The sequence below is a fragment of the Leptosomus discolor genome, unplaced genomic scaffold, assembly GCF_034619465.1.
Source record: "Leptosomus discolor isolate bLepDis1 unplaced genomic scaffold, bLepDis1.hap2 HAP2_SCAFFOLD_131, whole genome shotgun sequence".
Taxonomy (NCBI): domain Eukaryota; kingdom Metazoa; phylum Chordata; class Aves; order Leptosomiformes; family Leptosomidae; genus Leptosomus; species Leptosomus discolor.
The window spans coordinates 58,900-74,062 of record NW_028237966.1 but is presented as its reverse complement, the minus strand read 5'-3'; the positions used below and the strand labels follow the sequence as shown (position 1 = coordinate 74,062).

At 51.1% G+C, this 15,163-nt stretch overlaps 1 protein-coding gene across 1 annotated transcript; it reads right to left on the bottom strand.

Moving 5' to 3' along the window:
• Window positions 1–1,354: 1,354 nt before the first annotated feature.
• LOC147412291 (coiled-coil domain-containing protein 40-like) lies at window positions 1,355–13,087 on the bottom strand. Its single transcript, XM_086481529.1, has 16 exons — window positions 13,069–13,087; window positions 12,686–12,802; window positions 11,053–11,210; window positions 10,447–10,530; window positions 10,139–10,358; window positions 9,150–9,304; window positions 8,203–8,325; window positions 7,684–7,805; window positions 6,718–6,961; window positions 6,428–6,610; window positions 4,942–5,187; window positions 3,987–4,200; window positions 3,266–3,435; window positions 3,050–3,141; window positions 2,327–2,447; window positions 1,355–1,663 (listed from the first exon to the last, which is right to left on the bottom strand). Exons 1-16 carry the CDS (start codon window positions 13,085–13,087, stop codon window positions 1,355–1,357), a joined length of 2,577 nt encoding a protein of 858 aa, XP_086337655.1.
• Between the last annotated feature and the right edge of the window lie 2,076 nt (window positions 13,088–15,163).

The window sequence follows — 15,163 nt, the reverse complement described above, 5'->3', positions numbered from 1 at the left end:
GCTACACAGACTTAGTTTTTAGATATTTGTTTATTTACAAAGCCTGCAGGCTCCAGCAGAACAAGAGCTGAGGGTTACATGGACGGGGTTGGTGGCAGTCAGGCTTCCTGCGAGCCCAGCCTGGAGCCCAAGCACTGTCTGAGCCACTGGAGAGTCCGGTAGTGCTGGGGATGGTCCTGCTGGATCTGCTGGACGATGGCATCGATGGTCTGGAGCCGGTGGCGCAGTTTCTGGTGCTCATTTCTCCAGGCTTGCTCCGTGCGGCACAGGGGAGTGTACGTCCCTTCCTTCAGCGCCTGCAGGTGCTTCCGGCGAGTCTGGTAGGACACGATCTCCAAAAGGTTCTGAGGAAAGCAACAACAGAAATTGCTTTGACAGCAGGCCGCAGAGAGAAAAGCACTAAGAAAGGCAGGTGACTTTTGTCACCGGTACTGGAACCATCACATTCTGAAAGGGAAGGGCTTCTGAAGAGGGACAGGGCTATGAAGTCCCCCTTGTACCGGCAGAACAGCTGCTAACGGGTACAGCCAGAGAAGTGGTTAGGTTGGAAGAGACCTTTAAGATCATTGAGTCCAACCATGAACCTAACGCTGCCAAGTCCACCATTAAACCGTGTCCCTAAGCACCACATCTACACGTCAGCTAATAGAAAAAAAAAAAAAAAATTAAATGTTCATCACAGAATTCCATAAACCAGAGAAATACCTGCATGCACAGGGCAACCCTCGCCAGGACAGAGTTTGACCAACTTACAACCTTTGCAGGAGGGCATTCAAGACCTTCAGCTGGCTCTCAAATCTGTGACATATGAGCAGCCAGAAAGCACTCACAGAGGAGAGCTGTGACCGGGTATTTTCAAGACACAAACCATGTCCTTCAGGCTGATGTCTCCAGGTGAATGCTGCCTCGCTAAGAGTACAACTGCAGCCCAAATTCAGGACCCCCATGAGCCCTCAAGGTGTGCTCAGTTAACTTAAAGTGCCGCTAAAATGCCAAGCACACTCAGTTCAGGATGGTGGCGAGACAGGGAGATGGGGAGCCGGCACCAGGAGAAAGCAGCCGGTCCCGTCGGGCTCGCGAGCTCCAGGGAGCGGAGCCGCTCACCCGTCGCTTCCTGTTCCGACGAGCTTCTGCGTCTGCATCGAGGCCGTCGCACTCAGGCTCCAGCCTGCGCAGTTCTCGCTGCTTTTCCAAGAAGGCGGCACCGAGGGACGCCTGGGCGCTCTCCAGCTCCAGGAGGGTTGCGTTGCAGTCCTGAATGTTCTGGCAAACGGAAGAGAAGGAAAGGGCAGAGTGTGGTTCTTCGTCCAGCTGCACTCCCAGCCATCTCCCCAGAACTCTCCTGTGGGGTTTTTTAAGGAGCCTCCAAAGCCTGTCCCGTCTGTGTCCCGACACCCCGCGTGTCTGCGCTCAGCCCACCCTGGTGCTCCTTACAGCCCCGGTGAACTCCTGCAGCCCTGCTCTGCTCGCTCACCTTCTGGGCTTTGCTGATCTTCTTTCTCAGCTCCTGTTTCTTGCAGTGGAAGACGCTCTTGGGGACAAGCTTCTTGTCTCTTTTGTTCTGACCCTCTCCACGAAGCGCTATCACCTCTCTGCGAGAAACAGATGCCTCCATATCACGAATCATCTTCTCCTGCTGCTTCATCAGCTGGCCGTAGCGGACCTGCCGTGTGTCAAGATATGAAATAGGCTGAAAGTAACCAATGTTCACAAACGGCACCGAACCGATTCTGTGCGGCACATCCCCTCCACATAAACCAGACATACGTGACACGTGAGCGTTGGCAAGCCAAATTTGCTCTAAACCCAAACCCGGTTTGCCCTGTGTGGATCTAGAAAGCAAAGGGCTGGATTATCAACTCGTCTAAAGTAATCTTCAAAAGGTTTCACTGGAACTCCTTAGCAATAGGAAAAGCAGAAGAGTAAAGTAACCTGGGAACAAAAGGGAAGAGTTGCTTTGCCAGAAGACAGAAGGCTTCCCTAACCAGTGATTAAGATGATGCAATATTTAGTCATCAACATTCCTTTGCTTATAAATTGGGGTCACGGCATAAGGTGGCAAACATATTATGTTTTAAATAGATTTCTCAGGTGTCTCTAGACTCTGCTGCAGCCCATTACACGGCAGGCGCAAGGAAGGCACGAAGAGCACGCACGCTGGATGTATTTCATTCAGCCCAGCTGGAGGGTGTACGATTTCCAACATTGCTGTGGCCTGGCAATGCTGCTTCCCCAGCCCGTTTCTCATCTCCTGCCTTCAGCAACGCCGAAGCTGAATCCATCGTGTGCAGCTTCCCCTCCCCAGTGCTCCTCCCCCGGGGCTCACCTGCATCCTGTGAATCTCTGTTCTCATGGCGTGGAGCTCGCCGTGCCCTGACTCAGACTCCACTGCCGCACGCATCTCTCTCGTCAGCTGGATCTTCTTCTCCCACAGCAGGATTTGATGCCTTCAGTGACAGAAAGGGAAAGCGGCACCTTTGTCAGCGCCCGAGAGGACGCTCGCTCCCTGTGCACGCGTGGCAGCACGCTCCCGAGCTCAGTCCTGAACATGGAGCTGAAGGTTCAGCAGAACCTGAGGGTTTGCATGTGGGACACGTAAAAGGGCAGCCAGGAGCAGCGTGGAACCAGACAGGGAGCTCCGCCATCCACAACGTGGCACGGTGGTGGCACGGTGACTAACAACAAGCGTGCCCAGGCTGCCGGGGGCTGGTGGACCCCAGTGAGCTGCCCAGCGCAGCACGCTCGCTCCGAGTTACTGGCGGAGGAGAGCGCAGGCAGAGTCACCCCATACAGATCTCAGCAACGTCCAGCACGAGCCTGCTGGAACTGTTAAAGCCGACATCCTCACGGCTCTCGCTGCTTGCAGAGACAGCTAAAGCACCTTTCAGCTTCTGCGCCCCAAAATCCATGAAACTCCTTTCATCTTCTCCGAGAAGGACAGAAGCACATTTGCTGTTGCTGGTTCAGTTCGACGAGCAGAGAGGAAAGGTGACATGGACACCTACATTCAAAGAGGGTGGCACAAAGCAAGAACCTCTCTGGTACCTACTCTGCTTCCACCAGGCTGTTTAGGAGTCTTTCCTTCTCCTCAGTCAGCTGACTGTGCTTCTCCTGCATCTCAACCGACTCTTTTTCTGCTGCCTAGGTTTGGGAAGCATAACATTGTCAGACAACACAACGTGGTCAGACTAAGAAAGATTTACACGGTCACTGTCTGCCTCCGATCTGCACGGGAGGCTGAGACCTGGAAATGAGATGTCTGTACCTTGAGAGAGCGCACAAACTCGTTCTCGGTGATCGTGTTGCCATATTGCAGCTCCTCGAAGCTGCTGCTGTTCTTGTGGATCAACACATTCAGCTTTATCAAGTCATTGGACATGTTCCTCATGTGACGTTCGATGTCTTTCTGCTCTTTTGTTTCCTGCTGAATTTCATCTACAGGTGAACAGAAAAAAAAAAAAAAAAAAAGTCTTAAAATTCCCACAAGCAGCAGGTGGAACACAGGCAAGGCGTGACAGACTGCCATCAGACCAGACAACGCTGCCTGCAGAGCCACCTGCGTCCCACGTACCCAGCCAAACCGTTTTTCCACAAGCCCAAAACCCAAATACGGTTTTGAAGGAGACTGCTGTGGAAAAGAGCTGGTTTGAGCCAAGGGAAGCGCCATCGTGGTGGGGACATTTACCCACCAACTACTTGCAAACGTTATTTAAGAAGTGTAGCACGTGACACGGCCACTTCGGTTCGGTTGTGCCCGTTAAGGCAGCGGGATCAGTCGGGACAGGGAATAACGCCAGGCAGAGCAGCAGAGGTGCCTGGCTCGTAGCCCCAGAGCAGCACTGGGGCCGCCTGCGTTACTGCTCACATGGACGTAGGAGCACGGCGCATTCTCTGGTGAAGGTCTGGCTCACCCGTCCGTAAGCCCTCGCTCCCTTTTTCCTCCATTCACAGCTGAACGTTTTAAAAAGAGTTGGGGAATGACCTACTTTCCCTGCGCACTTTCTTCTGCTGCATTACTGTGATCCGTTTCTTTAACGTATCCAGGGAGGCTACTTGTTCCTCCCGTTGGTGTGTTAACTTGACCAGCTCTTGCTGCTGATTGAGCCAGTGCTTTTGTAGCGTCATCACCTCAGAGTGATATTCTTCTATCTGCTTGGACAGCTTGTTGATCTCCATTTCCAGTGGCCCCAGTTCTTGACCCTGGATGAGGGCAAGGTTGGGGATTAATCAGGCAGAAGCTGCTGAAGCACTTTTTGCAGAAGGCCGGTCCAGCTGCTGAGATGCCTACCGAATACTTCCGCTATACTGTTACTTCCTTTGTGCCTCTATTTCCCAGGAGCTGGATGGGACCAATCATTCCTGACCTCACGGGAACAAATGCAAGGGAAGCCCGAACAGCTCTCAGGCTCTGGGGCGAGAGGGGCCTCCTAAGCTCCTACAACAGGCACACCTGGGTGTCCAAGAGTCTGCCACAGCACTCATTCTTGCATTGGGCTCTATAAAGGTCTTGCAGCTCACGGTGCCAGGGGCAGACCTGGGTATCTATCAGCTGAATGGGGCCAAGCACCAAGTGATCTACATCACCCCGCCTGCTCCATTCGCCCCTTGTCAGGATTTGCAGGTTTTCTGATGAGACCCTAGTTACTCCCAGAGTATTGATGTCATTCAACGTTTTCATCGGGCGCAGACAACTCCCTGCAGAAATCTGTGCTGGGCACACCCTCATTTCACAATTCCCTCATGCCAGCTCCTCCCCCCCGTGCACTAAGAGCTGTTTGACAGACGTAAACATTTACATTAACTAGTGCAGCTTTTAAACCTCTATACTGATGCCTGAAAGTTTTAACTACTCAGCACTTACACAGTTACATTTATCAGGGGCACCTCTGGTCACCACAAAGAATAAAATCAAGCCTGGGACTGAAATGGGAATGTACATACCCCCTGCCGCGCAAGAATCTTCTCCAACCTCTTGTTGTACTGGCTGAGCACCGCTTGCCTGTTCTCGGTCAGGAGACTGCACCTTGCAATCTCGCTTTCCCTGCAGCTGATCAGGTCACAGGTATTTTTTACTTCCTTGTCCAGCTGACAAAGTGTGTTTTGGAGAACTGTCAGCCTGCAGCTGGTATGAGTTGCATTCAGAATAACCTGGGCCACATCATTCTCAACCTTGGAAAAATGCAGCTCCTAGGAACGCCAACAGACAGAAAACAAATTACTGTCACCAGCAGCAGCCCACTGATTTGGAACGCCCGCTTCCCGAGGCACAGGAGTCAGGGGATTTAGATTCTCCTCCCAGGTCTGTGCCACAAGCTGCGAGCCAGCCACTTACCCGCTCTGTACCTTTGTTTCTCCATCTCCTGACGGAGATACCAACATTTACCTCTGCCATAAGGCTGCTGAAGAGCATGAAGGAGCCCAAACATCCCAAAGCCTTTAAGAGGCCGCGCTCATCACCTCTGCAGTTACCTGCCCTGCCTGGGTGTCTCCAGCTGCCCGGCTCACCGGAGCAGGACATTCTCCACCACACCCGACAAACACGTCCCTCACCGAACCACCACCGCAGCAGCCAGAAAGGCGGGTGCCTGTTGAGCGCAGCGCGAATGCAGCCGGGTGACTTCTGCTGCCCCCGCGCCGCCAGCAGCCACGACTCTCTGGCTACATCCAGCCGTGCACCGCAGGTGCTGATGGGAGACAACGCGAGTGTCCGCTTGTTGGTGTGCCTGTGGGAAGGGGGCGGGGGGCCCCTCTCTCACAACGGAAGCCAGCCCTGGAACTCTTCCTCTTGCTCAAGATAATGCCCCCGATTTAAAAATCCCAGGGCCAGGCTGAAGTAACCCGCAGAAATACAGAGGTGTGGGTGCCTTGTTAGTGCCAGCCCACACAACTCAACACCACAAACACTACGCTGAATCTTCTAGTTTTTCTATCTGTTCCAGTTACACACTCCCAAAGAGAGCAACTGATCGTGCCACAAAGAACTGTGGGTCTGGTTCGATTGCTCCTTGGGCTGTAATCCTCACTCAGGAACGAGAGCAGGCCTGTATCGCATTCCATGATGCCGGACAGAGATACAGGTTAGTTCAATGTGGAGTACAGCAGTACTACATATCCACTGTCTTCCTCCAATACATAAGAACTGGTACTACTTTATGGTAAAAACTCCCAGAATTCATCGTTCTGTCCCGTTTTTTAAGTAAAGAAAGAACAGTACATTATGTGTCAAGGCCTTTTTGGCCAAACCCTCTCGCGTACACCAGAATCCCGCAATAAGAGCACTGGAAGAACCAAACTGAAGTCACAAACTCAGCAGACCTTCAACTGCAGATCTGAAAAGCAGAACGAAGGCGCGGACGAAACACACTTGAGAAACACCGCTCAGGGCGGTTTCCTTCCCCCGCCCTCCCAAACGGAAGAGATAACACACCAGGTCTGTTTTTCTCCTACGGAGCTTTGCAGCCAGCTGCGAGAAGTGCTTTGTGGCTTTGCTGGACACCATCTGGTCCTGAAGCTTTGCCATGATTTCGTTCTCCATCTGCACTTTGGCATCAGTTCCTTTCTCTATGTCCTTACTGATGGACAGCAACTGATTCAGACAAGCAGCTTGATCCTAAACGCAGGAAAGACAGGAGACAGGGTCACTACAACTGTTTGGGGAAGGGGATTAAACATCTGTGTCTGATTTGAAAGGTTCTTCTTCCAAGTAACTCTCCTCACCATCCTGGTCCTGTTGAGGGCCTGCTCTGTCTCGTGGAGAACGCGAGCGTAGGTGCCAGATTCCACCTTCAAGGCCTCCTGCCTGGAAAGGCACCGGGCAATCAGCTTCTTTGTCATGTTGGCATCGTTCTGTGAACGGCTCAGGATGGCGACAAGCAACTCATTCTTCTCCTCCTCCTTCCTGATTGACTTCCTACAGCCATGGATGTCCGTTTCTAGGGACTTGAGGTCATGTCTGTACTTGCTGGAGAGGCAAAGAGGATGGAAAATCACCACAGGGGTAGACTCACGCGCTGAACAGTCATCTACAAATTCCTCTTTTCAAACACGCTACTGCAGCGACAACAGACCAAGGAGGAAGATCTTTACAAAGGCCACCCTGCTGTGACAGTGCAGAGTCATCAGAAGATGGATGGAGACAGAAGACTGAAAAGCAAACGTACGTAGGAAAATTAATTCCCGCTTTCAGTCCTGTCCCCACCCCCCACTCTTACCAGGATGCCACCATCAAAGCACATTGCAGGCAATCAGCCAGGCTGACTCCAAAGCAAATAAGCGCTTCCTTTGGCAACAACAGGACGGTTTTCCTGATGATTTCTGAAGGCATCACAAAACCCTAACTGAGAGCGACAGGTAAAATCCCTCTTGAAGTCTAGCTCTTTGGATTGAGAGATGTTGCAAAGGTGAAGGAACTCTTCTAAAGGACTAAAATATGAACAGAAAAACTCTAAACAGCTTTAAAAACCCCACACATTTTGGGGGAGAGTTGTGTTTTGGATACAGAATAGTGACGAAGAACTGTGCTTCCTATCCTTTAACCTTACTACGTGCTTCAGAGCAGCAAACTTGTTCTGCTTGACATATCCTACACGCGCAGCAATAAACTGGAGACGCACTGCCCCTTTCAGCATCCCTCCCGTCCAACCCGTGTGAGGTCTCTCCTGGGACTGTTCTCAGATACCGTACCTCAGCAGCGCTTGGGTGGCGATATAGACCTCATCTCTCTGCTTCATTCCCGCCAAGCTGCTATTCCAGTGGTTCATCAGTCGCTTTTTCTCCATGTTAATAGCCTGAACCTCCATACAAGCCTGGGGGAGAGAGGATTTGTAGACAGGAGAAATCTATACTAGGCTGGGAAACCAAATTCACGTTACAATGCCTTTTTTTTGGTGTGTGTTCATAATACGCTGGGCAGGAACAGCTTCAGCTAACGTGCCTCTGGTTTATGGTCACCCCCGACCACAGAGCATAGGTCTGCAAGGAAAAAAATGCAGAGAGGGTGGGGGAGGAAGTGATTTATAGGCAATTCTTGAGGACAAAGGGAAAGACAAAACAAACCAAAACAAAAAAGTCTTCATTCCTCCAAACAGGAACTGATCATACAACTCTGTCCTACACTGTAGCTACCACGTGAGCATGAGCCAACGGGGTCGGTCCTTCCAGAGGGAAATATTAACCAGAAGCAAAAAAAAAGCATTCTCCTACCTCATTTGCTGCTTGCCGAGTTACTTTTGTGTCCTCTGCCTGAGCCACAAATTGAGCTTCGAACAGAGCAATCTGTTCCTGCAGCTCGTAGGCTTTCCGGGTCAAGCGGTCTACCAGAAGATCCTAGAGAGGCAGAGCCAAACAGCTCAGGATGAGTAACATAATCTCAGGCTTAACCAACTAAATTCTACAGCAATAACTTGGGCTGAAAATGAATTCAGTTAGCTTTGATTCCTACTGAAACTCTTCCATTCCTATCCAAACGACTCCTGAATGCAGCAGTGACAATTTTCAAGAGAACAAAACCTTCTTTGCTGGTTTTTATCGTTCCACCCACAGTAGGAAATTGGTCCTTCAGATCTGAAGCAGCAGTCATCCCTGCCAGCATGGGTTACATTGCGCCACCTCTCCAGCAGCTGGGAATCTTGATAATTTATGGTTTAAAATCCTTTGTTAAAAACCATCTAAACCCATTCCATCTCAACCGTTTGCCCGCAATTCTGCATCAACAGTAATTAGTTGGTGTCCTGCTGCAAGCAGGAGGCAGCAGAGGGAGCTCCAGCACACCGACCGCTCAGTTCACCTTCCAAGTTCGCTCTTCCTTGGGACTCAGAGCAATTCTCCAGACTTCAACATATGATACTTCTTTGCTAAATATCTTTCTGCCCCCACACCCCCGTTGCCTGCGTGAAGAGTGATCACTACTGATTACTACTTCCTATTATAAGGCTCATAAAAAAATTCTGTTCAGTACATGCCACTATCTTGGTGGTGGGGATTCTTCTCATTTTCAATTATTTGGGGAAAATATCCCCACGCACCTTCCATGGTGTCTGTATATTCACTACAGCCTTCCTTCTGCCAAGGCAGCACGTCCTCCGAGACTCACCGCTAGCTGTCACCTGAATTCATTTATTTATTTGAAAGAAGAGAGTTTTACTTGATACCTGTTTTTTCTTTTCCACGTCAGCTTGGGCCTTCTCCAGCTCAGCCCTCTTTGTCGACCGTTTCGTTAGTAAAATATTATGGTGCATATGGGCCGTGTTCTGCACGTAGAAGAGGTGCAAGGCCAAGTTTTCAACCTGGGTCTGCATTGCAGAGACTGGGGAGGCAGGGGGAAAAATATTTACAGAAAAGTATGTTTGTAAGACACACTTTAAACAGAGGTAAAAGGGAAAGAAACACAGAAACACCCAAAGCCAAATTCGCACACTGACCAGCCAAATCAGCCCCCCTGAAATGTGAATTTGCATCGGCTTTGGAGTACAGCTCCACAAGCACAGCTAATATCTTGGTAAGCAATTCATTGCTTCCCAGCACTCAGAAGCCCAGGAGATCAAAGAAGGGGCGGCCTCAGGAGGCTGTGACTCCACTCCTCTGCCCCAAAACAGAACTGTCTCTTTCTCAGTCTGTTGAACGCTTCTCTATTTTTTTCAGCAACCTGCCAAACCTTTCTAGGCAGTTTATCCTACGCTGAGCTACCCTCGCCATCACAGTTGTTTTCCTGTCCCCTACCCACAGGCCTGCAGCACAACCAGCATGAGTCAAGTCCATTTCTTTGGCTGGGACGGGTTCCCACACGGATGGCACTCTCAGGCTCCCGCGTGCCCCTCACGACCCACGACCTTTGCGATCTCGTCACACCCTTACAGAGACACAGGCAAACGTAACAGAGCGACAGGATCTTCCTCCTTCTAAGTCACAGAGCAGCCCATCTGCCCGGAACAGTTTTAGTCCTAAAGACCTTCTCAGAAGTACAAGGTAGCCACACGGTCTTAGAAACAACCAGGAATACCTGTGAAAGGTTTCAGCGAGTGCCTGATTCCTGATCAATGTTACTGTATTTTTCAATCCAATGCTTGACTTGGATTCAAATAAATCCCTTTCTCCACACAGTACTAGAGCCAGGAAACCTGGCAAGGGCTGCCTCGGTCACCTTTCTGGCGTTCATCGTGTGTGTTCTGACACATTTGCTTGTAAGTAAGCCTGAGGCCCTCCAGCTCCTCCTCCAGCTGCTGACGTGCTGCGGCCACCTGAGAACGGCGGTCGTGGCTCTTCTCCAGTTCCAGCTGCAGGCGGGCCAGCTGCTGCTGCGCTCCGTAAAGAACCAGCCCAAGCTCTTCCCTCTCTGCTTGCCCCTTCTTCGCTGCTGCCCTCTGCAAACACAAGAGGAAACCAGTTACCTGGCTTCAGCTCGGGCAGGGGTGGGCTGCTGCGGGAAGGCAAAGTAAGAATGCCACGTACCAGTTCCTGAAGCTCTAGGCTCACTTTTTCCATCTGCTTAGTGAGGTGACTCTTCAGGGCAGCCTGGAATCTTCTCATCAGAGGCTGTCAAGAAGTATGACATTGATACAAGTCAACGTACTTGTGTAAAGAAATTATGAAGAAACCTTACTGCTGCCCCCGCTGTTAAATAACACAGCGTATTTTCTGCCACAGACCCTTGCATTCTTCCTTTAGCTACGCTCACTGTAACGAGTGAGAGGAGTTACATAGTGGGTATTTGTTGACAGCAGAAAGCCACTACTGAGGATATCTGAAAGTCAGAAACACATCAGAAGAGCTGCCTCTGAGAGCCCATCCCCTCGCTCTTGCTGACAGTACTTCTCTTTCAGGAGCACTGAGGAGTATCAGATTTACCCACTACACGGCTCCCTCCTGAGCCTCCCGTTTGGGGTTAACCCTGAGGGAGCAGACACGCTCAGAAGTCAGTACTTCTGCAAAAGCCTGTTTTAAACACGTGGTTTCAGCCTATGGCTGAGCCGCTGCTGACAATCTACCTTGTGTATTTCATACAAATAAAAACAGCAGGTCTGCGAAGAAGAACGACAAGATTGGAGGACTTCTCACATGTTCTAGATCCAAGACAACCAGCTCTGTTTCTTCTACGGTTTCTTCACTTCTTCCACTCATTTCGTGCCCCTCAGCTCCACGCTGCTGGCATGTCTGTTCCCGCCTTTGGTCACCATGCTCACTGGTGAGCTGATCCAACTGCTCAAAGGCAGTCTCTGAGCAGAGAGAAATGGGTTCTCCAATGTCACCTGGACCCCACCCCCCAAGGAAAAAAAAAAAAAAAAAGAGAAGAAAAAGACAAAGAAAATGCTTAGATTTCAAAGCGTTGTGCCTCCAGTTGGACTAACAATGACGAGAAACGGAGAAAACTAGAAACTGTGCTTGACGGGTGGTATGGAGTGTTGTACTGTTAGCAAGGGACTGAAGGATACCTGACTCTGTGCAGCTGTTCCGCTCCGCTGACCACACAGACACCTGCTGAGGAGCTCCTGAAGGAAGGGGAGGGTTTTCTCTCTCGGTTACTGGCTGCTCCATGTCACCCAACGCAGGAGGACAACTGTCTAATTCGACTTTGTCCAAGAAAGTCTCAGGGGATTTTTTCTGAAACGTAAAATCCACCACCTGAAACAGCTTTTCAGTCTGCCCTGACAATCTGCTTGTTTCTGTCACCACGAGACAAGAACGATGCAGACACAGAATCGGCAAGAGGGCCTTGTTCTAAACTCAGCCCACAGATACACTGGCAAAGCTGTGCCTCTGCCGATTCAAAAACCACCTTTACCCACATGCAGCACGACAGAGGAACCTCTCCAGCTCTGTCACAGCTTTTGTAGACTTTGTGCCTGACCAGTTAGCTTCTCTCTGTTCAGTTCTGGTCGGGTTTGTGTTGGCAGCAACAAAACCGCCCCAGGAGAATTTGAAGTTACAAATACCGGCCATGCCTTCTGTGAATAAGATTGTGTGTGTTGTTAGTGTCTCACCTCTGCAGAACTAACAAACAGCTCTGTAGCTCCTCTTTCTGCTGGTGGAAATGTCTCTTTTTGGTCCTGCAGAGGAACGGACCCTTCTTCTTCACTGTCGCTCCCATTCTCCGCCTCTACTGCCTAGCACACACACAGGCAAAAAGCAGAACAGCAGCGTTACAGCAGGTTGTGCATTTGGTTTAATGCTCATGCTACGGTGCTGTAACAACTGCTTTTTGTCATGGGAGTTTAATTTTGAAGTTTAATCTCGTTCACAAGAACAGTCACCCAGGCAGCATGAAGACGGTAAAGATCCTGACAAAAATTCTACACACCACTTTTAATTTCAGATGTGTCTCTGGCTCACGTCTATTTTTTAAAAAAATGCCCTTAGGGATTTTAGTCCTCCAGCTGGTGCTACATGTAGCCAAACTATTATCTTCTTTTTAAAGAGACACCATTTTATCCCGTACCATCATTTGCCAAATTCAAGTATCGTGCAGTACCAACAGACAAAAAAAACTTAGCACCACCAACCTCGAACACAGCCCCCGTACGTGTGTCTGTGAGATGGGGGCAACCTCCCGTTTAACATGCCTACAGCCATCTGGGAGCTGAGTGAGAAGCACATGCTTCAGGACGCTGCTGACACACAGAACTACAACTACATTTAACTTGGTTTTTTTAATAGGCAGGGCAAGACTTCAACAACCGCTCCCTTGTTTTACTTCTCCCTATTGAAACTGCTTCCACGAAGCCATCACTCTGCAAGGAGAGCGTAGGAACATCATGCTGCCCCGCGAACGTTCTGAAGGAAATCACCTCCATAGCAAGAGGCAACGGAACTCGGACGATATTCCGCGCAGCGGAGCCGGATTCCACCCCAGAGCCCTCTGCTGCGCCACCGGCGGCCTCCTCCATATTGCTGGGCTGGGGATGGCCTGTGCCTGCAACCAGAGCGGAGGGAAGAGTGAGAACCAGCCCAGCTCCCCGGGGCCCGCCAGCTGCAGGCCGCCGCGGGGCTGGGCACGGGCACCCGCGGGGCCGGGGAGGCCGGGCGGCCGAGGGCCGGGCGGTTCAAGGCCCGGCCGCGGCCCAGCCCCGCACTCACCCGCCGCCGTCTGCGCCATGTTCCCGTGTTCCCGTTGCCAGGCGACGCAGCAACACCCGGTCACGTGAGCGCGCCGGGCCGCACCACCTCAGCCCGTGGAGGGGGGGGGAACGCGGGCCGCACCACCTCGGCTCGTGGAGATGGGGGGGGGGCTGTGGGGGGGGCGCTCGGCCCGCACTACCTCAGCCCGCCGGGCCCGGGGGGGGCCCGCGGCGTCCCGGCCGCCCTGGCGGCGCCAGCCCCGGTGCGGGGCAGCAGGTAACGGCGCCGAGGGCTGGAGTCCGGGCGGGGGGAGCTGCGGGGACGAGGCACCCGGGACGCTGCCCAGCACCCCGGGGACGCATCCATTTTCTTTTATCCCGCTCTTTGTCTTCCCTTCCCACCGGAGCCCCGAGGCGCTCGGTGTGCTGCCGGCTGGGGGCTGGCGGAATGCGAAAGAGTTCATTTTAACTTTATTTTCTGCTGTTCTGGGCTGGCTCCCTAAAGCTTGGGGTGTATTTAGGATTGCCTTCCTTTTGGGGAGGGGGTCCTCTCTCAAATTGCCCCAGTATCTACCTCTTCCTTTGCTGTTATCAGCAGAGACATGAAGGTGGATGGTCGGTGTAATAAGTAACATATTGTGCTTTGTTCATTAAACCTGTATGGGAAGGTATGGATGGAAGATTTATGTGCCCGCAAGGCTTGATAGCCCAACCGAAGGACATCCGGCAAAGTCAACAGGACCCGCAGCTGAGGGGGTTGAGTAGTCACATTCTTGCATAAGTTCACCCACAGGGCAACGAGGAAGACCTTCAGCCTTCATCCTTAGGATCACCAGGAGGCAGAGAAAGACCCCCCAGCAACAGAAGGAACATGCGCAGAGTATCGCCCTGATTGTGACATCGCGAATGCAGGAAATGAGACTGTATATAATGTGCTTACACGAGGCGGGAAGGCGCGAGCCGTTGGCGGAGCGCAGACTCCCCGGCCGCCCAGCGCTGCCTTTGCTCTTGTTCGCTTGCTAATATAATAAAATTCGCATTGGATTTTGACACTTTAAATTGTCCGTGTCTCTACTTATCACAAACAGAATGAGTTAAAAAATTTCAACAAAACAAGGAACAAAGTCTGAAATACAAATTACTGGGATAAACCTATGTTAAGGCAGGTTTATTAAATGCAGTTATTCTGTCACAGAACAGATTGACAGAACAGTCGAGGTTGGAAGGAACTTCTGGAGACCATCTAGTCCAACCTCCCTGCTCAAAGCCTATGACCTCGTCTAGTCTTTCAGTTGGCTTTGGATTTTTTTATTTGACTCCAGTTTCTACACAAAGGTATTCTGACAAGTGTTCAAGCCATCCAATCACAGTTAACCTTAAGCCCAACAACAAAGAAGCAAAAGAAAAGGTAAGTGAAGGTAGTTTTTCTTCAAGGCAATAAATACTATTAAACATCACCAATTAACATGTGTACGCCCTGCAACTGAAGCATCCTGAATTGACAATAATTATAGCAGTAAGTCTAAAGTTTTACAATACTTACTTCAGAAAAAACAATTCCAAATCTAAGACTTTGCAGCTGTTTAGTTTAATATCCACCTACACCTGTTCTTTTACTCATTTTATTGACTCTATCAGCCTGTCTGGGCTCTACATTTTTCAGAATGCAAGATGTATATAGATATGGTCCTACTTTCTATCTCAATGAACAGTGACACAGTAAAGTACTCGGACATTTCCGATCATCACTCCAAGCTGGGCTAAAAACTGGCTGGATGGCCAAGCACAGAGAGTGGTGGTGAAGGGAGTTCAATCCAGCTGGCGGCCGGTCACAAGGGGTGTCCCCCAGGGCTCAGCACTGGGACCGCTCTGGTGTCACATCTTGATGGATGAGCTGGATGAGGGGATCGAGTGCTCCCGCAGGGAGCTTGCAGATGACACCACGTTGGGTGGGAGTGTCGATCTGCTGGAGGGCAGGGAAGCTCTACAGAGGGATCTGGACAGGCTGGATCGCTGGGCCAAGGCCAGTTCCACGAGTTGCAACAAGGTCAAGTGCCGGGTCCTGCACTTCGGCCACAACAACCCCCAGCAGCGCTACAGGCTGGGGAGGAGTG